This window comes from Ornithorhynchus anatinus, chromosome 2 (genome assembly GCF_004115215.2).
Source record: "Ornithorhynchus anatinus isolate Pmale09 chromosome 2, mOrnAna1.pri.v4, whole genome shotgun sequence".
Lineage (NCBI taxonomy): Eukaryota > Metazoa > Chordata > Mammalia > Monotremata > Ornithorhynchidae > Ornithorhynchus > Ornithorhynchus anatinus.
The window spans coordinates 108,330,368-108,354,899 of record NC_041729.1 but is presented as its reverse complement, the minus strand read 5'-3'; the positions used below and the strand labels follow the sequence as shown (position 1 = coordinate 108,354,899).

Sequence of the window (24,532 nt, the reverse complement as noted above, 5' to 3'; positions counted from 1 at the left end):
TCCTCTCTCCAATTAAGCTTGCCGTCTTAAAGATCCTTAGGGACAGGGATCCTGTCTACCAACAGGATTGTATTGTACTTTGTAATACGTGCTCTGCACGTATTAAGCACTTAATAAATACCGTTGATTGATTAATATGCATTAATTTACTTCCTCAAAAATTGATGCATGACTTTTAAATCCTAGTATCTTAGGTGGTGGAGAAACCATACCTCCTTCATTGGTTTAATCAACTTACTTGATGCATTGGATGTCGTATTTCAGTGAAGTTCTTGTTGGACAGTAATTTTTCTCAGTTAATGGGATGCAGTTAATTTATCGGTATCAACAGTACCCATTTATAAATAGTGTTGCTTCTCCCGTGTAACAACCTCTTTGGTTAACTGCTCAGGTGACTCTTCATTGCCTTAAAAATCTGAGTCAAGATCAATCAATCAGAGGTGTTTATTGAGAATTTACTGCATGCAGAACACGGCACTAAGCCCTTGGGAGAGTACAATTCAACAGAGTTGGTAGACACGTTCTCTGCCCCTGGTGAGCTTACAATCTACAGGAAGGTGAAAGAAGAAGAGGCAAAATCAATCAATCATATTCATTTAGTGCTTGCTCTGTACAGGGAACTTTAGAGAGTTGGTAGACATGTTCCCTGCCCAGCAGGATCATTTCATTCATTCAATAGTATTTATTGAGCGCTTACTATGTGCAGAGCACTGTACTAAGCGCTTGGGATGAACAAGTCGGCAACAGATAGAGACAGTCCCTGCCGTTTGACGGGCTTACAGTCTAATCGGGGGAGACGGACAGACAAGAACAATGGCACTAAACAGCGTCAAGGGGAAGAACATCTCGTAAAAACAATGGCAACTAAATAGAATCAAGGCGATGTACAATTCATTAACAAAATAAATAGGGTAATGAAAATATATACAGTTGAGCGGACGAGTACAGTGCTGTGGGGATGGGAAGGGAGAGGTGGAGGAGCAGAGGGAAAAGGGGAAAATGAGGCTTTAGCTGCGGAGAGGTAAAGGGGGGATGGCAGAGGGAGTAGAGGGGGAAGAGGAGCTCAGTCTGGGAAGGCCTCTTGGAGGAGGTGATTTTTAAGTAAGGTTTTGAAGAGGGAAAGAGAATCAGTTTGGCGGAGGTGAGGAGGGAGGGCGTTCCAGGACCGCGGGAGGACGTGACCCAGGGGTCGACGGCGGGATAGGCGAGACCGAGGGACGGCGAGGAGGTGGGCGGCAGAGGAGCGGAGCGTGCGGGGTGGGCGGTAGAAAGAGAGAAGGGAGGAGAGGTAGGAAGGGGCGAGGTGATGGAGAGCCTTGAAGCCTAGAGTGAGGAGTTTTTGTTTGGAGCGGAGGTCGACAGGCAACCACTGGAGTTGTTTAAGAAGGGGAGTGACATGCCCAGATCGTTTCTGCAGGAAGATGAGCCGGGCAGCGGAGTGAAGAATAGACCGGAGCGGGGCGAGAGAGGAGGAAGGGAGGTCAGAGAGAAGGCTGACACAGTAGTCTAGCCGGGATATAACGAGAGCCCGTAATAGTAAGGTAGCCGTTTGGGTGGAGAGGAAAGGGCGGATCTTGGCGATATTGTAGAGGTGAAACCGGCAGGTCTTGGTAACGGATAGGATGTGTGGGGTGAACGAGAGGGACGAGTCAAGGATGACACCGAGATTGCGGGCCTGCGGGACGGGAAGGATGGTCGTGCCATCCACGGTGATGGAGAAGTCTGGGAGCGGACCGGGCTTGGGAGGGAAGATGAGGAGCTCAGTCTTGCTCATGTTGAGTTTTAGGTGGCGGGCCGACATCCAGGTGGAGACGTCCCGGAGGCAGGAGGAGATGCGAGCCTGAAGGGAGGGGGAGAGGACAGGGGCGGAGATGTAGATCTGCGTGTCATCTGCGTAGAGATGGTAGTCAAAGCCGTGAGAGCGGATGAGTTCACCGAGGGAGTGAGTGTAAATGGAGAACAGAAGAGGGCCAAGAACTGACCCTTGAGGAACTCCAACAGTTAAAGGATGGGAGGGGGAGGAGGCTCCAGCGTAGGAGACCGAGAATGATCGGCCAGAGAGGTAAGAGGAGAACCAGGAGAGGACAGAGTCCGTGAAGCCAAGGTGAGATAAGGTATGGAGGAGGAGGGGATGGTCGACAGTGTCAAAGGCAGCAGAGAGGTCAAGGAGGATCAGAATGGAGTAGGAGCCATTGGATTTGGCAAGAAGGAGGTCACGGGTGACCTTAGAGAGAGCAGTCTCGGTAGAGTGGAGGGGACGGAAGCCAGATTGGAGGGGGTCTAGGAGAGAATGGGAGTTAAGGAATTCTAGGCATCGATTGTAGACGACTCGTTCTAAGATTTTGGAAAGGAAGGGTAGTAGGGAGATAGGACGATAACTGGAGGGGGAAGTGGGGTCAAGAGGGGTTTTTTTTAGGATGGGGGAGACGTGGGCATGTTTGAAGGCAGAGGGGAAGGAGCCCTTGGAGATTGAGTGGTTAAAAATAGAAGTTAAGGAAGGGAGGAGGGCAGGGGCGATGGTTTTAAGAAGGTGAGAGGGAATGGGGTCCGAGGCGCAGGTGGAGGGGGTGGCACTTGCGAGGAGGGAGGAGATCTCCTCTGAGGATACTGCAGGGAAGGATGGGAAAGTAGGGGAGGGGGTTGTTGGGGGGGAGGGGAGAGGCGGAGGGGTGACTTTGGGGAGCTCAGACCTGATCGTGTTGATCATGTGAGCAGAACTTCCTCCAGAGTCATTTGCTGTGATTACTTCATCTCAGCCCAGGTGGGAGGGAAGGAGAGGCGTTTACATATCCACAGGGCTCACTGAAACATCTTTCATCCCAACATGTGCATGAGGTAATACAGACTTCCGTATCCCCAGGCAGATTGTGTCAAGGAGCCCTCGTATCTCAGGGTATTCTTATAAAAGGCGAATTAAAGCCTGTTTTTAGTGGTTAATGAGTTTTGCTGGTGGGGGTCATCTAAGTGTTTCTTCAACTTTAAGCTCAGGTTAAATTTTCCAACGGTTGTGAAACCGTTGTGAAACTCTATGCCCATCAGGCTCTTCCTTTTTATTTTCACAGGGCTGGGTAAAACCAAAAGAAAGACCAGTGCCCGAGATGCCTCCCCAACTCCTAGCACGGATGCGGAGTATCCATCCAACGGCAGCAGCGGTGCCGACCGGATTTACGACCTCAACATTCCCGCCTACGTTAAATTCGCCTATGTGGCTGAGCGGGAGGACGAGCTGTCTCTGGTGAAGGGATCGCGGGTCGTCGTTATGGAAAAATGCAGTGACGGTTGGTGGCGAGGGAGCTACAACGGGCAGATCGGCTGGTTTCCGTCCAACTATGTCGTCGAGGAGGTCGAGGAGGCGACTGCCGATTCGCCGAGTTTTCTAAGTTTGCGGAAGGGCGCGTCGATAAGTAACGGGCAGAGCCTGAAGATCCTTCATGTGGTCCAGACACTGTATCCATTCAGCTCTGTTACGGAGGAAGAACTGAACTTTGAGAAGGGAGAAACCATGGAGGTCATCGAGAAACCGGAAAATGACCCGGAATGGTGGAAATGTAAAAATTCCCGGGGGCAAATTGGCCTAGTCCCTAAAAACTACGTAGTGATCCTAAGTGACGGACCTGCCATGAACCCCTCCCAGGCCCCTCAGATAAGCTACACAGGACCGTCTTCTACAGGACGATTTGCTGGAAGAGAATGGTATTATGGGAATGTAACTCGACACCAAGCCGAATGTGCCCTCAATGAAAGGGGTGTTGAAGGTGACTTCCTTGTTAGAGATAGTGAATCTTCGGTACGTACTTTCCATTTCCCGAATTTTCTTGGTGAGGGACAGCAGAAATCCTGCTTGCGGATAATATATCTTTTTTGGGTTTATTTCCTCCAGAAGAGTCAGCCAAAAATAGATGGGGATCCCTTTTGTAACTTCCAAAATGCAGCCTCCTTTACAAATGCAGAAATGGAATTGTAGTCCCTTCAAAGGACATTTTGGTTAACTGTACACTGCAAATTTTAAATTGTATTTAGTGAACTAGAATTTTATTTCATTTTTCCAATCAGTTCTCTAGTTAAAAAAAAAAGTATACATCATATTTATTGAGTGCTAACTGTGAGCAAGAATACTGTACTAAACACTTGGGAGAGTTTAGAACAATAAGAGTTAGTTTACCATCTAGCTCTTGCTTTAGAGGATGGGGAGAAGGGAATTTGCAGTAGTCCTAATCCTAACAGTGACTTTGAAAACAGCCTAGTACTTGTCCAAGATGAGATACAGTTTGTGCTAAACAGTGTGATAGTACTGGCATTCTTAGCCCTAAATCCTGGGTCCTAAAACACACCATGTGTTCTAACACAGGTTTGGGGACCTTTTCTCATCCACTCATTCATTCAGTCCTATTTATTGAACACTAAATGTGTGCAGAACACTGTACTAAGCTCTTGGGAGAGTACAACACAAGAATAAACAGGCACGCTCCCTGCCCACAAGAGGTTTACAGCCTAGAGGATTGGGGTTCTGGTCAGTGAACCCCAAGTCCCTCCACCCTGTTGCTCCCACCCGCCTTTGACTGAAACTCAGGTATCTCCCCACAGGTGAAGGGGTCTAAAAGGAGTAGCCAACCCCTCTTTTCTCTCCCTCCCCCGACCACACCACCTCACCCTGGGTTGGCTACACAAACTTCAATGATAAAACTCTTCAGGAATGAACTTCTCCAGTGCCTCCCACAAACAGACACCAAAATCTGAGATATCAGCAGTAGCTCATTCATTGTCGTATTTATTGAGCACTTACTGAGTGCAGAGCATTATATTAAGTGCTTGGAAAAGTACAATACAACAATAAACAGTGACATTCTGTGCCCACAAGGAGCTTACAGTCTAGAGGGGGAGACATCAAAGAGACAGTCATCAATACAAATAAATAAAATTACAGATACGTACATAAATGCTGTGGAGCTGGGAGTGGGGAAGAGCAAAGGGAGTAACTCAGGGTCTCATATGCTTATCTTAATGCTTGGCACATAGTAGCATTTTATAACGTGGCTCACTGGAAAGAGCACGGGCTTTGGAGTCAGAGGTCATGGGTTCGAACCCCAGCTCTGCCACTTGCCAGCTGTGTGACTTTGGGCAAGTCACTTAACTTCTCGGTGCCTCAGTTCCCTCATCTGTAAAATGGGGATTAAGACTGTGAGCCCCACGTGGGACAACCTGATTCCCCTATGTCTACCCCAGCGCTTAGAACCGTGCTCGGCACATAGTAAGCGCTTAACAAATACCAACATTATTATTATTATAAGCACCAAAGCTAACTAGACAGATGTTCCAGAAGGGAGTAAGAGATGAGGAAAAGAGGAGATTCGTCTGGGAAGGCTGCTTGGAGGAGATGTGCCTTCGATAAGGCTTTGAAGCTGGGGAGAGTGGTTATCTGTCGGACTAGAGGAGGGAGAGCGTTCCAATGAGTCTTAATTCGGTAGCAATGAAAACTGTTTCAGTTCAAACCACCTTCCTCTGGATCTCATACTTTCCCAGAACCATCTTTACTTCTCTATAGGCATCCCAGGGCTCCTGTTCTTCTGATGTTTTTCCTTCTTCTCTTGGGGCTTCCTGGGTACTACCGGTGTCATTCCCTTCTAGTCGTTGGGAAGCGGGGTCTCTTTAGTCACCTTCTAGGGTCCTAACTCTGGAACCCGGACCCCCAGAGGGCCCCAATCTTAGCCTTCCAGGCACACAGGCACACGGCTCACAACCTCTCACCACCAAGAGGGCCGAGGGTTTCCTCCTCCAACAATCTGGCCCACCAACTTCCTACCCAGTCCTTCTCTCCGATTGGCTCAGCTTCCGTCAGGGAGGGCCACCAAGGACTGACTCTCCCTCCTCCCTCCTCCCTCTCCTAAATGTGGGGGCCAGTGGAACTGGCAACCACAGTGAGTCATCCTGACTTTAACCAGTTATTGTTTTCTCTTCATGTACCTTCTGGACAGTTGGTGAAAGAAAAAGACGTGGGAGCTCGTTGTGGGCAGGGAACGTGTTGGTAATATTGTTAGATTGTATTCCCCCAACTGCTTAGTACAGTGTTCTGCACAGAGTAAGTGCTCATTAACTGCCATTGATTGATTTAGTACTTATTAACATGGATGTCTGGAAACACATGTCCTCTCTTCCTTTCCCTTAATCCCTCCATACTACCCCAACCAGTTGCTTTCATGAACTCTCTCCCCAACTCTCCCTCCCACTCCCCTGAAAAGACTGTCCTGTTTGTTCAGACATCTTGGGGACCCCTAGCCTTTGATGGTTTTAAGGTCATAGGTTCTAATTCCGGCTCTGCCATTTGTCTGCTGTGTGACCTTGGGCAAGTCACTTCACTTCTCTGTGCCTCAGTTACCTCATCCGGAGAATGGGGAATGAGACTGAGAGCCCCATGTGGGCCAGGGACTGTGTCCAATCCGATTTGCTTGTATCCAACCCAGCGCTTAGTACAGTGCCTGGCAAATTATAAGTGCTTAACAAATACTATAATTATTATTATTATTATGGTTCTCCTTATCAGTAATTTCCATTCTGCTAGCTCTCAGATGAATTGGTATTGATGCCAGCAGTAAAGGAATAATCAATAAGAACATCTCTTTGTCCAAGTAGCTGTGGTATTTATTAAATGCTACTATGTGCTAAGCATTAAGATAAGCATAAGAGACCCAGTCACTTTCCCACATGGAACTCACAGTCAAATAGGTAAGGAGAACATTTTATCCATGAAAATTTGAAACACAAGAGAGGTTAAGTGGCTTGCCCATGGTCACATGGTAGACCAGTGGCAAAACTGGGATCAAAGCTTGGGCCTCCTCACTCCAGTTCTACCCTCTTGCCCCTGGGGTGTGGTGCTAGTCATGAATGTTTTCTTTTTGAAATGTTTTTTGTTTTAATTTGGTATTTCATCATCCCTGTGAATACATCCTTGTTGGTGGTGGTGTACTCATTCCTTTTTGAAATATTTTCAGCGCTTTTGAACAGACCTGACAAAGTCCAATTGACCAGTATATGTCATCATCATCAACTGTATTTACTGAGCTCTTACTATGTGCAGAACACTACAGTTAGTTCTTGGGAGAGTACAGTACAACAATTCTGTTGACAGAAACATTCCCTGCCTACAGCAAGCTTACAATCTAGAGCGATCTCATTCTAGAAACTAAATTTTGCCAACCAGGGTTGGTACAGGATGACTTTCAGCTTTAGGAGAGGTTTTTTTGGTAATTCAGCATTTCTGTTCTGTGATGGTGTTAATAATAATAATAATAATAATGTGGTATGTGTTAAACGCTTACTGTGAGCCAGGCACTCTACAAAGAGCTGGGATGGATACAAGCAAATTGGGTTGGACACAGTCCCTATCCCACGTGAGGCTCACAGTCTCAATCCCTATTTTACAGATGAGAGAACTGAGGCAAAGAAAAATGAACTGACTTGCCCAAGTTCCCACAGCAGACAAGTGGCGGAGAAGGGATTAGAAACTTCTGACTCCCAGGCCTGTGCTCTTATCCACTAGGCTATACTGGTAAAAACCATGAAATTGCAAAGAAAGAGGTCAGACTGTGAAAAAAGAGCTATGGCTTGTTCACAGTGTTAATGACTTCACTAATCTTGTGGATGTTTCAAAAGTAGATGGATTCACCCCATATAGTGAGCCCAAAGAAAATTCTGAATGAAAGAGAATAGTGTAATGGATCAGTGATTCTCATTCAGAGATTCTTAAAATGAAAAACACATTACTAGTGTTTACTTTTCACACCTTCCTTTATACATGTTAATCTTCACAACTGCCTAGAAAGGCAATGAAATGTGCAGTTGAAATTTCAAATGCCTTGAACACAAATTTCTCTGACTACGAAAGGTATTGAAACTGTAGGTTTACTAAATTAAGCCATTGCAGCAGCTCTTGGTGGAAAAAAGATTTGTGCTATCACGGATTATTCAGGATCTGAGACTTTATCGTTATTATTTCTAACAATAATAGTCATAATTATGGTATTTGTTAAGCACTTACTATGTGTCAACCACTGTTCAAGTATTGGGGTAGACAGAAGGAAACCATGTTGGCACAGGCTCTGCCCCACATGGAGCTCACAGTCTAAATAGGAGGGAGAACAGTGATTGGCTTCCCATTTTACAGACGAGGAGACTCAAGCACAGAGAAGTGAATTGACTTGCCCACGGTCCCACAGCAGACCGGTGGCAGAGCCGGGATTAGAACCTACTTCCTCTGGGTCCCAGGCCTGTGCTCTTTCCACCAGCTCATGCTGCTCCTCTTTCCTTGTAAAAGCTAGCTTCACCTAGTAGTGAAATGTCTAAGTCTGCCAATTTATAACAAGCCCATAAAGTAATTGTTTGCGAGGGCCTTACCCGAAGGTATCCTCACATATGTGCTTACTAAGTAGAGCCTATAGGCTTACCAGGTGTTTAGTACTGAATATTGCCCTCTATGGGTGCTGCATAATTATCATCCCACCGTAAATTACCCCTTTAGAGTTTAAGGTTTTCCCAAAATTCCATAGAACAGAGTCTTTAACTCCTGTGAGCAGAACAAAACTCAAGCCAACCTGCCTATTCCTTCCAACGAGTTTACCTCTTTTCCCCCATAGGCACGAAGATGCTACCTGTGTTTTCTTTTCATGGTGTGTGTTAAGCGCTTACTATGTATCCAGCACTGTTTTAAGTGCTGGGGTAGATACAAGTCACTCAGGCTGCATACAGTCCCTTTCCAACAATGGGGTCGCAGTCAAACAGGAGGGAGAACAGGTATTGAATCCCCATTTTGCAGATGAGGGAACTGAGGCATGGAGAATAAAAATTATTATTATTATGGTATTTGTTAAGCTATGTGCCAGGCACTGTACTAAGCGATGGGGTGGATACAAGCAAATTGGGTTCGACCCAGTCCCTGTCCCATATGGGGCTCGCAGTATCAACCCCCATTTTACAGAGAAGGAAAGTGGGGCCCATAGAAGTGAAGTGACTCGCCCAAGGTCACACAGCAGACAAGTGGCAGACTAGGGATTAGAACCCAGGTCCTCTGACTCCCAGACCTGTGTATTATCTATTAGGCCATGCTGTTTCCCTTTTTTAAAGCCATAGCCCCCTGAGGAATTAGAAACTCTATATCCTTAAAAACCTATTTACTCAGACTTGTAGAGCCTAAATATTGGAACAAGGCAGTTTTATTTGGTATGCTCACTAGATCTGGAGGGGTCATGATGTCCCAACAGGTCCCATCTTAGAAGTACAGATGGGCGAAATTAAACATAGATGCTACACAAACCTTGGGCCATTTGAGGTGAGCAGCTCCACCCTGTACCGCTCTCAAATGGTCCTATTGTTGACCTTATCTGACCCTGAGGTCCTTTTCTCTAACTTTAGCCTTTTTGCAGAATGGAATCTTCCCAAACCTCCAAGTATCTGAACTTTAGCCCAATATATTCCAAGAACATTAGAGCACTTGGTATATTAGGAATCAACATGAAAATTTGTTAATTTTCTTTTAAGAAAGAATGGTGAGGTGGCCAAAGAATGTTTGCCTGGGATAAGTACTGCTTTATAATAATAATTATAATTCTGTTATTTGTTAAGCACTTACTATGTGCCAGGCACTGTACTAAGCACCGGGATGGATACCAGCAAATCGGGTTGGACACATTCCCTGACCCACGTGGGGCTCACAGTCTCAATCCCCATTTTCCAGGTGAGGGAACTGAGGCCCAGAGAAGTGAAGTGACTTCATGCTGGGCGAGTAATAAAGAGTGCAGGTTTCATTCATTTTCACAACTACTCTTTTCATGACTCGGAATATGTTGAAACCCAACGGGGGCATTAACACTTAGGCCTCACTACATTGACATTCATTATTCATTCGATCATATTTGTTGAGTGCTTACTGTGTGCAAAGCACTGTACTAAGCGCTTGGGAGAGTACAATAATAATAATTATGGTATTTAAACACTTACTATATGCCAATTACTGTACTAAGCACTGGGATGGATACAGGCAAATCGGGTTGGGCACGGTCTCTGTCCCACATCGGGCTCCCAGTCTCAATCCCTGTTTTACAGATGTGGTAACTGAGGCCCATAGAAATGAAGTGACTTGCCCAAGGTCACACAGCAGACAGGTGGTGGAGCTGGGATTAGAATTAAGTGCACCCTTTGATGATATTGTCTGAGGGCACAGTAAACGGTTGCAGTGCTGGGGAACCCTGTCCTGACCTGGGAAAATTATTAAAATATAGCTCAGGAAAGCAGCATGGCATACATCCTTTGACACAGCACAGTCAGCTTGCCAAAAGTTCTGATTTCTTTAGCAGATGCTGCAGTTGTTGCTAAAGTAATTGTGTGGACCCAGATACACAGTAGTTGAAGTCAAGTAACCCAGGAGAAATTTTTTAAGTAAAAAAAAAAAACTTTAAAAAGTCAATTTGCCTCCCCACCTTCTCCTTTTCCAAAATTTTAGTAATTTACTCCTTCCTCACTACCTCCAAAAACATTAGCGCCTTGTTCACTCCAAAGAAAGTATTTATATAAAATAGTAACCAGTGATGAACACCCTGGAGGGATTTCAGCAAAAGTGTTAAACAACGATAGTCAGTCAATTGTATTTATTCAGTGCTTACTTCATGCAGACCACAGTACTAAGTACTTGGAAGAGAACAATGTAACAGGCATATTCCCTGCCCAAAACGAGCTTACAGTCTAGAGGGGAAAACAGGCATTAATATAAATATATGGCAGATATGCACATAAGTGCTGTGGGGCTGGGATGGGGGTGGATGAATAAAGGGAGCATGATAGGGCAATGCAGAAGGGAGTTGAAGAGAAGGAAAAGAGGGCTTAGTCAAGGAAGGATTTTTGGAGGAGATGTGCCTTCAATAAGGCCTTGAAGTGGGGGAGAGTAATTGTCTGTCAGATATGAGGAGAGAGGGCATTCCAGACCAGAGGCAGGACGTGGGCTAGAGGTTGGTGGCAAGATAGATGAGATCGAGATACAGTGAGAAGGTTAGCATTAGAAGAGTGAAATATATGAGCTGGGTTGTAGTAGGGGAGTAGCGCTTTAGAGGGAAGGTGATTGCAAATGAAATAGTACTAATTTCTAGTTTTGATCTGTTGAGAGTCCTCAGGGTGTTCTCATGGCCCTGAGTGCCACAGAGTGAAATGCTGAAGCAGAGAAGAGATGCAGCATGGCCTAGTGGATAGAGCATGGGCCTGGGAGTCAAAAGGACCTGGGTCTAAACCCATCTCTGCCACTTGTCTGCTGTATGACCGACCCTGCGAAAGTCACTTCACTTCTCAGTTACCTCAGTTACCCCATCTGTCAAGTGGGGATTAAGACCGTGAGCCCCATGTAGGACAGGGACTGCATAGCTTGAATCTACCCTAGCTCTTTGTACAGCGCCTGACACAAAGTAAGCACTTAACAAATACCATAAAAAATTAGCTCCAGAACAGAGTGACTAAATGGTTCCTGCCCTAGGTTAGGTAACATAAAATCAGAGATTTGGTGACTGTTTATAATATGTAACTGAACAGGAAGTTTAAAGCAAGTTGATTAAGTCCGTGCCTTCTCCTGCCTTCACATATTTCTTAATCTCATGGTTCTGTCTTATTTCATTTCTTTTCTTCTTTCCCTTTCATTTTCTCTATTTTATATCAGGCTCTGAAAACAATTACTGACTCAAACTAAGATCGTTCACTGAATAGTATGAGAAGACCAATCAATCAGTAGTATTTATTGATCTCTTATTGTCTGTAAAGCACTGTACTGAGTGCTTGGGAGAGTACAGTACAACAATATAGCAGAAGCATTCCCTGCCCACAATGAACTTACCTTCTCAGGGGTAACAGACATTAATATAAGTAAATAAATTGCAGATAGGTGCATAAGTGCTTTGGGGTTGGGGTGAATGAAGGGAGCAAGTCAGGGCAACACAGAAGAGAGTGGGAATTCACAGTTTTCTTCAAACATCCTGAAATACCAAAATGGGCCAAACTGTTTTGAGCCAGATCATGTAAACTGGTGAATTTCTGATTTTAAATGTTTATTTTAATTTACTGTTTGTCTTGGTAACTGTAAAAAAACAAAGGAAAGCAAGGCTTACACCCTGTGAAGTTTGCACTCTGAAGTAGAAAATGCAGTTCTGCAGTTTGATATTTTTTTTTATATATATTTAAGTGCTTACTACGTGCCAGGCACTGTACCAAGTGCTGACGTAGATACAAGTTAATCAGTTTGGTCACAGCTCATGTCCCTAGAGGAGCTCACAGTCTTCATCCCCATTTTACAGATGAGGTAACCCGGGTACTGAGAAGTGAAGTGATTTGCCCAAGGCCACACAGCAGACAAGGGTTGGAGCCGGGACAAGAACCCAGGACCTCTTTCTCCCAGGCTCATGCTCTTTCTACTAGGCTATGCTGCTTCCCTGATAAAATATACTTGCCTGTCAGGTGGCAATCAGTTCTCAAGATGTATTTAACTATTAGAGATATCAAGGGCTGCTTGTATGTAGTTTTTGTACTCAGGCATTCTCAATTAGAATCAATAACTCAGTGTCATTTTTGTGCTACAACTGCATGTAACGCACTATATTAAGTGGTTGGTTGAGTACACAGAAGCAAAATGAATGGTCACTGCACTCAAACTTGAATCTAATGGGAAAGGAGACATTTTTTTTTTTTTAACAAATATGGGAAGTAGTGTGGCTGTGAAAAGAGTATAGGTTTAGGAGACCGAGGACTTGGGTTCTAATACCAGATCCACCATTTTTCTGCTGTGTAGCTTTGGGAAAGTCACTCAACTTCTCTATGTCTTAGTTTCCTCATCTGTGAAATGGGGATTCAATACCTGTTCTCCCTCTCCCTTTGTACTGTGAACTGTGTGTGTGATAGGGATTGTCTGATCCGATTACTTTGTATCTACCCCAGACCTTACTGCAATACTTGTCATATAGTAAGCACTTAAATACCACAATTATTATTCTCTGATATTTTTTTTTTGGTATTTCTTAAGCGCTTACTATGTGCAGAGCACTGTTCTAAGCGCTGGGGTAGACACAGGGGAATCAGGTTGTCCCACGTGGGGCTCACAGTCTTAATCCCCATTTTACAGATGAGGGAACTGAGGCACAGAGAAGTTAAGTGACTTGCCCACAGTCACACAGCTGACAAGTGGCAGAGTTGGGATTCGAACTCATGAGCCCTGACTCCAAAGCCCGTGCTCTTTCCACTGCGCCACGCTGCTTCTCTGATATAGTAGCAGGACTATGGAAGATGAATTTGATTAATCAATAACTAGTGTATTTCGATTGATAAGACACCAAAATTGATATACGCATAAAGCCTTTCGTGAATGATCTAGAATAGGAGCTCAGACCTGTAGCAAAGGATTCAAGTTTGTTCCTAAACATGTAGAAAAAGAAAGTATATGGCATCATGCATGGGGCATGGCATAAAATGAGACATTACCATTTAACATCCACCGGGAGAGTCCCATACTGTGCTATTGAGTGCAGTAAGAGTTGATCAAGTCCCCAGAAGGAGTCTGAATTAGAAAGGTAATTTCATTTGAAGATGAAAAGGATAAATGAAGAGAAGAAAATTTGTTGCTGGCTTGGTGGTATGGAGAAAACTTTTGGAGATAATTAGGATTAGTGGATTGAAAATCTTTGTAAAGGCAAAGGAACCTGATACTTTTTATTCTGGGAGTGAACAAAGGGTGAGGGAGACTTGGGGAACCTGGCTTTTTTCTTCTGGAACTGAACAATAACAAAAAAAGAAGTGGGAACCAGTAAACAGTCTCCTTTCTTTCCATGAAGAAAATGTTGATGAAGTTTAGAGCAAAAAAAAAAAACTGGGGAGAATTGGAGGAGAAAGTCATTTAGGTAAAAAGGTGGTCTAAAAGCAGGTTGGCTTTAAGAATGAGTAACACATGGATGATGAGATAAAGCTGTTTCTGATTTGATAGTGATGGAAGAGTGAGGGGATTTGGGGAAAAAATAGGCCAGGAGAGTGCAGTGGGTGGGGTTAGTCACAAGATGGTCAAACGAAATATTTAAGAGGTGAAATATAGGCAACCCTGGCCACCAACAGAGAGTGTGAAGTGCCTGGTGGAAACGTCTGGCATGGATGGAAAGAAAATGGTGGGGCAGGATGAGGAATCAGGGCCACCCAAGGAGTGGGAAGATGGTAACTTTAATGAGAGAGTGGAGAAAGGGCATTTAGATGATGTGAAATTCTAAGAGCAAACACAGAGCTATTTTTAGGGACTGTAGGGAGAGCTGCTTCTGTTCATTCCTTGGAGGGTTTAGGCATGTAAGCAGTCTGCCTGGGGAAGAAAGAGTGGAAACGGAGTTGAAGGGGATGAACCAAAGTTCATTCCTTAGTTTGTTAAAACAAATCTGAATGTTAGTGGTATTAAGAGCTTAGAAAATGCATTCGTCTGCCATGGACATTAGTGTAAATCCAGATGATGGGCCAGAAAGAGAACAGTAATCAATCAATTGTATTTATTGAGCACTTACTGTATACTGAGCACTATACTAAGCACTTGGAAGAATACAATGTGACAGAGTTGGTAGACACGTTCTCTACCCACAACAAGCTTACAGTCTGAAGGGGGAGATAGACTGTAATATAAATAAATACATTACAAGTATGTACATAAGTGCTGTGGGGCTGAGGGAAGGGTGAATAAAGGGAGCAAATCAGGGTGATGCAGAAGGGAATGAGAGAAGAGGAAATGAGGGCTTAGGGAAGGCCTCTTGGAGGAGGGAGGAATAGACAGAGCTGCAGGTAACTGTGCCTTACCTTTTACTTACTACCAGTTTGTTAGATTTGCAGAGAATTAATAATTGTGGATTTCCTGAATGCAATTAGCTGAGCAGTATTGTTGAAGCCCCAGTTTTTATCTTCAACATCAGTCATAATAATATTGATGGCATTTGTTAAGTGCTTACTATGTGCCAGGCCTGTACTAAGCATTGGGGTAGATACAAGCAAATAGGGTTGGACACAGTGTCTGTCCCACGTTGCAGTCACAGTCTCAATCCCCATTTTACAGATGAGGGAACTGAGGCCTAGAGAAGTAAAGTGACTTGCCCAAGGTCACACAGCAGACAGTGCTCTGCACACAGTAAGCGCTCAATAAATACAATTGAATGAATGAAAGTAGTAGAGCTGGGATTAGAACCCTTAACCTTCTGACTCCCAGGCCCATGCTTTGTCTACTATGATGCTTCTCAGCGTGGCTCAAGAGAAGCAGCGTGGCTCAGTGGAAAGAGCCCGGGCTTGGGAGTCAGAGGTCATGGGTTCGAATCCCAGCTCTGCCACTTGTCAGCTGTGTGACTCTGGGCAAGTCACTTAACTTCTCCGGGCCTCAATTCCCTCATCTGTAAAATGGGAATGAAGACTGTGAGCCTCACGTGGGACAACCTGATTACCCTGTATCTACCCCTGCGCTTGGAACAGTGCTCTGCACATAGTAAGCCCTTAACAAATACCAACATTGTTATTGTTATTACTGAGCACTTTCTGTGTGCAGAATACTGTACTAAGTGCTTGGGAGAATACAATATAACAGGGTTCGTGGATTTTTTTTTTCCCTGCCTAGAAGAGCTTAAAGACCAGAGAGGGACATAAAAAGAATGTTTTGAGAGCTTACTATGTGGGTGGGGGTGTAGTAGGTATTTGGGTACATATATTATGAAAGACAATCTGACCCACAAACTAAAAAGAAAAGCAAACACATAAAGATTTATTTTTTAAAAAAATGTCCTGGCCAGGAAGAGTGCTGAGAGAAACAAAATGATCCTCTGAGCCCAGTGAGCACAATGAGTCAGCCCACTTACTTGGCTCCACTAACGCCCACTGTGCCCCAATCTCATCTGTCTCGCCACTGACCCCTTTCCCCCGTCCTTCCCCTAGCCTGGAACTCCCTCCCCCTCCGTCCTTCCCCTAGCCTGGAACTTCCTCCCCCTCCGTATACACCAGACCGACACTCTCCCCACCTTCAAAGTATTATAATGGTCCTCCAAGAGGCCTTCCACAATTAAGCCCTTCTTTTTCTGGTGCTCTCTCCTTTATCCATGATCTCTGCATTTGGATCGGTGACCTTTGGGCATTTGATATTAGCCCCACCCTCAGCCCCACAGCACTTATGTATATATCTTTAAATTATATATTATAAAATTTGTATTTATATTAATATCTGTCTCCTGCTCTGGATTGTAAACTCGCTGTGAGCAAGGAACATGCCCTTAGTACAGTGCTCTGCATATCATAAGCACTCAATAAATACCATTCCCAGCATGGTGGAATTCAGAAGGACCTGGATTCTAATCCTGGATCCATCACTTGTGTTCTGTGTGATGTTGGGCAAATCACATTACCTCTCTGGGCCTTAGTTACCTCTTCTGTAAAATGGGGATTAAGACTGAGAGACATACGTGGGACAGGGATTGTGTCCAACCCGATTGCCTTGTATCTACTCCAGCACTTGTACAGGGCTTGGTACATAGTAAGTGCTTAACAAACATCGTAATTATTATTATTGATGTCTTTCTCCTTTATTTCTCTGTCCCAGTTAACCCCAGTTAACAGAAATTCACCAAACTTTACAGTTTTATTATGGTTTCAACCCTTTCTTTCCCTGCCCTCCATTCAGTAGGGTCTGGGCTTCACTGCCACAATGCTGAACAGCAGTCAGTCAATCAGTGGTATTTACTGAGCACTGTACTAAGTACCTGGGAAGCATTGGTAGTCAAGATTCTTGCCCTCAAAGAGCTTACAGGAGAGAGGAGGACACAGATATTAAATTTGAATAGTCATATTTATTAAGCACTTACTGTGTGCAGAGCACTGTACTAAGCGATTGGGAGAGTACAGTGTAACAATAAACAGACACATTCCCTGCCCACAGTGAGGCACAGATAGAGGAAGTAGCAGAGTGTAAGAGGTATGTACATAAGAACTTCTGGGGTTGGGAGAGGGGTAAGAAAATGCTTCAGGGGTACAGACCCACATGCGTAAGTGATGCGTAAAGGAGGGTAAATGGGGAGGGGAAAAGAGGCTAGACAGAGAAGACTTCTTGAAGGAGATCTGATTTTTACTGAGCTTTGAAGATGGGAAGAGTGGTGGCCTGTGGGATAGGAAACAAAGGCACTGGAATAAAACAGACTTCTAGATGCATCCTATGCCACATATGTAACTCCAGCGCACACATTTTTTTTATATATAGTATTGGTTACTTATGTTCCAGGCACTAAGTGCTGGGGTAATTACAAGTCAATCAGGTTGGACACAGTGCCTGCCCCACATAGGGCTTAGGTCTTAACCCCCATTTTACAGATGAGAAGCAGCATGACCTAGTGGCAAGAGCACTGGTTTGGGAATCAGAGGACGTGGGTTCTAATCCTGGCTCCGCACTTGTCTGCTGCGTGACCTTAGGGAAGTCATTTAACTTCTCTGTGCCTTCTTTACGTCATCTATAAAATGAGGATTAAGACTGTGAGCCCCCTGTGGGATAACCTGATATCCTTGTATCTAACCCAGCACTTAGAAAGTGAATGGCACATAGTAGTTGCTTAACAAATATCAATTTTATTATTATTATGAGGTAACAGAAGCACAGAGAAATGAAGTATCTTCCCCAAAGTCACACAGCAGCAGACAAGCGGCAGAGTCGGGTTCAGAACCCAGGTCCCTCTGTCTCCCAAGCACATGCTCTATAGCAGTGATGTCAGACAGCCACCATTTTGCAGAGTGTCTGCTCAATTAGTTCATAATTGGCCGGACCCTGAAGAGTTTCTCTAGTATATCCTCTCCTCATCCATTGCTTCAGAGCCCTTGCATTCAACCATTCATTCATTCAGTGGTATTTTTTGAGCACTGTACTAAGCGCTTGGCACAGTCCAATTAAACAATAAAAGGACATGTTCCCTGCCTCAAGGAGCTTACAGTTGAATTCCCCTCCCAGACCGGGGGAATGTGGGTAATGTATCCCATCCATGAAACTCAACAACAGGAGCCATTAGTGGAGGGAGGCTGGATCCTGAAATTCAGGATACTGGTTGTAAAGACACCCAGTAAATTGAAAATCAGCCTGTCCATCGGGTATCCGGACCGATGATGACTTGACCAGCAGTCTAATCTTAATAAAATGAAAGTGATGCTTATACTTTAACTTATATAAGATTAGCCATGTAAGTGCAGGAAATCAAGATGTAAAAGTAATGTAAGCTCTCAGGAACCACAATGCTTGAGTGCCCGGAGTTTCTTTACGCCGGTTCATTCTGGCCTGTTATTGAAATGTTAGGCCCTAGAGGATCTGCATTTCATTTCTCCTCATCTCAAAATTGCTAATTCATTTTGGGCTTTGAAAGTATCTCTGGGCAATTTTGCTTTGTAGAGTTGTTGTATCCTTGCCAATAGTACTGAAGTTCTCAGTATGTGGAAAGCTTATTTTAAATACTTAGGGGAGCCATCATCTGCAGTCAGAAGAGCTTCAACAGCTGTTGCTGAAAACACAATTCCCATGTGACTTGAAATGTTATTCCAGGTAAATAGCATTGGAAATCAGAAAAGGCTATGACGAGCCTTTGGTGTATCAGCAGTAGTAATAGTATGTATTAAGCGCTTAGTGTGTGCAGAGCACTGTACAAAGCACTGGGAATTAAACACGGTTTTAGGCCTTCAAGGAGCTCCCAGTCTAATATAAAAGGGGAGAAGGGATTGTAGATTAGGCACTTCAGGCTTTGTTTTGGGCCTTTTACTCACTGCAAAAGACTCAAGAACAAATATGTTATGGCAATTTGACAAATCTAAATTTAGACTATCACTTTTTAAGCATAGCAGTATTATTCTAGAATATGTTTGATGAGTGTGTATATGTATGTTTTGACTTACCTAAATTTGTTTCAGAAATTTCAGAAATTTTTTTTAATTTTCCTGAGGGGACCCTACTGAAGGCTCAACTCCTCCAGGAGACCTACCCAGACTAAGCCCCCCTTTTCCTCTGCTCCCCCTCCCCTCCCCATCGTCCTGACTCACTCCCTTTGCTCTCCCTCCGTGCCCCTCGCAGCACTTGTATATGTATGTACATATTTATAATTCTATTTATGTATATTAATGATGTGTTTATATCTATAATTCTACTTATATTGATGCTAGAGATGCCTGTTTACTTGTTTTGATGCCTGTCTCCCCACTTCTAGACTATGAGCCAATAGTGGGCAGGGATTGTCTTTGTTGCTGAATTGTCCTTTCCAAGCACTTAGTACAGTGCTCTGCACACAGTAAGCGCTCAATAAATATGATTGAGTGAATGACTGACCAAAGGGTAGGAAGTCAAGAGAACATGGACCTGGGAGTCAGGAGACCTGGGTTCTACTCTCAACTCTGCCATGGGCCTGCTGTGTGACCTTGGGCAAGTCACTTAACTTTCCTGTGCCTCGGTTTCCTCATTTGCAAAATAGGGAATACCTGCTATCCCTCAGACTGTGATCCCTCTGTTGAGCAGGGATTGTGTCCTACTGATTATGTTGAATCTAACCCAGTGCTTAATACAGTGTTTGGCAGTTAGTAAGCCCTTAACATATTATCATTATCATCATTATTATTATCTTCTGCCATTCTGCCTCTTGCACCCCATTTGGTTGATTCCTCAGTGATTCTATTTCAGCTAAAGGCATTTGACCTTCTTAGAGAACACTTAAATTGGAATGCTTTGTTTGCAAGCTTTTCTTTGCAACAGCTGTTCAATAAATACTACTGGTCAAATAGAGAAGCTTCCACATGAGGATAGACTGAAAAGATCAAGGAAGACAAAGTTCTGAGAGGAGGCAAAATGCTGTAGGGTATAGACTGGGAAAGCATGGAATTACTGTTACCAAACTTCTCAACTTTGGTGAAGGAGGCAGCACTGAGGCCCGTTAGATACACAACAAACAAAAGGAGACCTTCTTCTCTCAGCAAGGGGTAAGCATATGGAACTCATTACCACAGGAAATTGTGCAGGCTGAAAATATCAATAGCCTCCAGAGGGGTTTGGATAAAGTTATGGATGAGGCGTCCAAATGAGTTGCAAGAGGGAACCATCACCGGGTGCTCCAAGTAGGTCAGAATACTGATGCGGGAGAAAAAAATCTTATCCGAATTAGTGATAGGTACGAATTGTAGAATATTGTTTTAAATATACTTGTATTACTTTTAAGAACCTCCTGAGCTATAAGGACTACTCAATCATAAATATTTTCTCACTTTGGTTTCTGGTCCTCTGTTGGTACTTTCATCTCAGCCTAGTAGCTGGTGCTGTTGGCTGATTTATCTAAGGCAATTGTCCTTTCTTCTTCCCTCAGAGAATGACCCATGAGGAGTGCTCAGCAGCAGAGCTAAATTAGAGAAGCAGCGTGGCTCAGTGGAAAGAGCATGGGCTTGGGAGTCAGCGGTCATGGGTTTGAATTCTGGCTTTGCCACTTGTCAGCTGTGTGACTGTGGGCAAGTCACTTCACTTCTCTGGGCCTCAGTTACCTCATCTGTAAAATGGGGATTAAGACTGTGAGCCTCACATGGGACAACCTGATTACCCTGTATCTACCCCAGCGCTTAGAACAGTGCTCTGCACATAGTAAATGCTTAACAGATACCAACATTATTATTATTATTATGAAATTCCTTCCTGTTTTCTCCCAAGTCCCATGATCTCAATCAATGAATCAGTGGTATTCATTTTCTTTTAGGATATTTGTTAAGGGCTTACTATGTACCAGACAAAGTACTAAGCGCCTGGGATAGATAGAAGCTAGTCAGGTTGACACCATTCATACCGCACATGGGGCTCACAGTCTTAATCGTCATTTTACAGATGAGATAACTGAGGCACAAAGAAGTGAAGGACCTTGTCTGAGGTCACAAAGCAGACAAGTGGTAGAACCAGGATTAGAACCTAGATTCTTCTGACTCCCTGGCCCGGGGAGAAGCAGCATGGCCTAGTGGAGAGAGCATGGTCCTGGGAGCCAGAAGGACCCAGGTTCTAATCCCCACCCTGCCACTTGTCTGCTGTGGGGCCTTGGGCAAGTCACTTAATTTCTCTGTGCCTCAGTTACCTCATCTGTGAAGTGTGGATTAAGGTTGTGAGCCCCATGTGGGACAGAGACTAAGTTCAACCCAATTTGCTTGTATCTACCCCAGCGTTTACTACCGTACCTGGCATGTAGCAAGTGCTTAACGAATATCATTATTATTATCCACTAAGCCATGCTGTTTCTCTTAGTGCTTACTTTGTTCAGACACTCTACTAAGTGCTTCTTCTTTTACTACTTGGACTCCTGCATGTCAAACCTACCCTCCTTTCGGTTCTACCTCCTCTGTCCTTCGCTGCTTCTTTGGTCTCAGGAATTAGCACTCTGCCCATTACCAGGGTGAAGGAAGCATCATTAATAAGTAGCCACAATTTAAGAGGCTGCTACATTACACAAGCACATTCCTGAACTAACTTTTAGTTCTGCCCACACTCCATACAAGAATGTGTGAAAGACAGAGTAGCCTGTGCCAGGATCCTGAAGTAATAAGGAACTTTATGACGAGGGATGGCATTTTGGCCATTAGTCTCAAGACAGTATGCTTCTTCCTAATGGAGAGTTGAGAGGATGTTGCCCAAAGGGGAGAGAACTCTGCCAGTCAAAATTTTATTTATTTTGTAACAGGGAGGCTGGGACTCAAAAGGGAACAGGGAGGAAGTAAAGCTTCACTTTTATTTGTCCACTTACAGGGCACTCTGATGGCAGATCTTGTGGGGCAGGTAAAGGGGAGAGAGGGAAGAAATATATTTCACTAGTGGATCAAATGATATATCCTATCCAAATAATTACAATTTCCAAATTTGTAAGATTCAAATTACAGAGGTTTGGATTTTAAGTTTAAAGTTGGCAACTGTTTGTTCTGCTCCCCCATTTTACCCTCTTTATTCCCTCCTTAATAATCACAAAAAATTATGACAATAAATCAGCTGTGGGCAGGAAACGCGTGTAGGAATTCTGTTGTATTGTACTCTCCGAATCTCTATGTACAGTGTTCTGCATACAATGAGTGCTTGTCAAATGCGATTTATTGAAAGTTTGTGCTTGGACATGTCGATAATATTTTGGATTTGAGTGTAATCAGGAATTGGCAGGCTCAGTGAAGTTGAAGACTCTGAAAGTTTTCATCTTGAAGCAGAATTGAAAATAACACCGAGTGTTCCAAATGCAATAACCTAGCAAGATAATCTTTGCATGAATTGGCTCTATACCCCTTAAGCACTTTGATACCCCAGCCCCTAGCACATGTGTATATGTCCTTGTGCTCTACTATTTTCTTTTTCTGTAAGTTATTTAAATGTCCGTTTCCCCCCCATAGACTGTAAGCTCCTTGTGGGCACGGATTGCTTCTCCCAACTCGATAGTATTATACTCTCCCCCAAGTGCTTAGCATAGTGCTCTGCACACAGTAAGTATTCAATAAATACCACTGACTGATTGATCAGTTGATTGCACACGTTCAGTCAGAAAGGAGCTACCATTCCTTCTGGCCCTATCCATATAGTTCACCACCAGTAGTTTCTTTGAACCCCGAAAGAACCACCAGTGTTATATAAGCCCTTTGTGGGCAGGGAATGCGACTGTCTATTGCTGTATTGTACTTTCCCAAGTGCTTAGTACTGTGCTCTGCACACAGTAAGCACTCAGTAAATATGATTGTGTGAGTGAATGAATTCAGTGAAGCTTTGTTACTGGATGAGACCTGGCCCCCTGAGTGAGCAAACCTGGTCATGGATCCCTCGGTGGAAGTACTGGCTTTAGTACTTTGAGTCTTCCCTCTTTTCTTTCTTAAGCATTTACTTTTTGCCAGGCGCTCCACTAGGTACTGGGGTACATACAAAATAATTGAAGTGGATACAGTGCACCTCCTAACAGAGAGCTCACAGTCTTAATCCCCATTTTACAGATGGTGGGACTGAGGCTCCGAGAAACGAAGTGACTTACCCTGTGTCACAGAGTAGACAAATGGCGGGGGCTGGGATTAGAACCCAGGTCCTTCTGACTCCCATGCCCTTGCTCTATTCACTAGTCAACCCAGCTTCTCCCTGCCTTCCCCTCCAGGGTATGCGTGAACCTTCTTCTAATCTAATCTAATTAGGAAACAACTTTAATTCTTCAATGGGGAACTCCAGCTACAAGTTATCTCCAAATCTGATCAGTAAATATTTTTGTCCCTTCAGGAATTTTACTCAAACCCTCTGGAATTATGCAATACCTATTGGGCAGCCTTGATTTTTAACTTTCTAATATATTTGTTTAGAGGAACGCCCATTGCCCCAAGGGCATACATCTTTGCAGAGCCATTATTGTATGGGTGCTTTTAATTGCTTTATGTGACATCATCTGCCTAATGTGGGGATCCCTTTCCCATTGTGGGCTTCCTCCTGGAAGCTGGGTCTATAAGCATTATAACTGTTCGTTACAGTTCCTAAAAGTAATTGCCGATTAACTGATATATTAAGTGTCTCAATCGTTTGATCAAAGGATCACAGGCTCCTGCAAAAACTTGTGAATAGTTCTTAGGAGAACAAGGAGGAGCAGCATGACTTGATGGAAAGAGCAAAGGCCTGGGAGTCAGAGGGCTTGTTTTCTAATCCCAGCTCTGCCACTTGCCTGCTGTGTGACTATGGGCACGTCACTTCACTTCTCTGTGCCTCAGTTTCTTCATCTGTAAAATGGGGATTCAATGCCTGTTCCCTCTCAAACTTAGTGAACTCCATGTGGGAGGGGTACTGTCTGACCTGATCATCTTTATGCACCCCAGTGCTTAGAACAGTGCTTGACACACATGGAAAGTGCTTAACAAATATAATAATAACAATGATAATAAAAACTGTCAGGCAAGATAGTTAACCCAATAAACTGAATAGGGAACTTTCTGCAGACTGTTTACGTTTATTGTGGTATTTTTGTAGCCGTATAGGAAAGTCAGTCACACTGCTTTTGGGTGACGGTATTTATTAAATACTTCATGCCAACCACTGTGTTAAGCACCGCGAATATGATATAATCAGGTCAGATAGAGTTCCCATCTTAAACGGGGCCTCGGAGTCTAAGAGGCTGCATGGAAAAAGCTGTGCTGTGCTCTGGGAATCAGAAGACCTGGCTTTTAATCTCTCACCTGCAAATAGCAGAATGGTTTCCTGGGGCTATTCATCATGCTCATGTTTCCCATATGCAAAAAAATAAAGCAAAGCACAGAAACCTTCTCTGACTCCCACTGCATCCCCCAACTATTGCCTCCATCTCCATGCTCCCAATCAGTCCATAGTATTAAGCGCTCACTGTGTGCAAAGCACTGTAATAACAGAGTTGGTAGATATGTTCCCTCACAAAGAGCTTCCAGTGTCTCCCAAGTGCTCTGCACCGAGTAAGTGCTCAGTAAATACTACTGATGATGAGTTTGAATGGAGATGTAAACAAGGAGATAG

At 44.1% G+C, this 24,532-nt stretch overlaps 1 protein-coding gene across 3 annotated transcripts in view; it reads left to right on the top strand.

The window, feature by feature from the left end:
• The window catches only part of NCK2 (NCK adaptor protein 2), a 155,976-nt gene that overhangs the window by 126,961 nt on the left and 4,483 nt on the right, over window positions 1–24,532 (top strand). For all 3 annotated transcript variants that reach the window (XM_029058096.2, XM_029058097.2, XM_029058098.2), the window contains one exon: window positions 3,063–3,787. In XM_029058096.2, coding sequence (XP_028913929.1) covers window positions 3,063–3,787 — 725 coding nt within the window. The remainder of the gene's footprint in view (window positions 1–3,062; window positions 3,788–24,532) is intronic.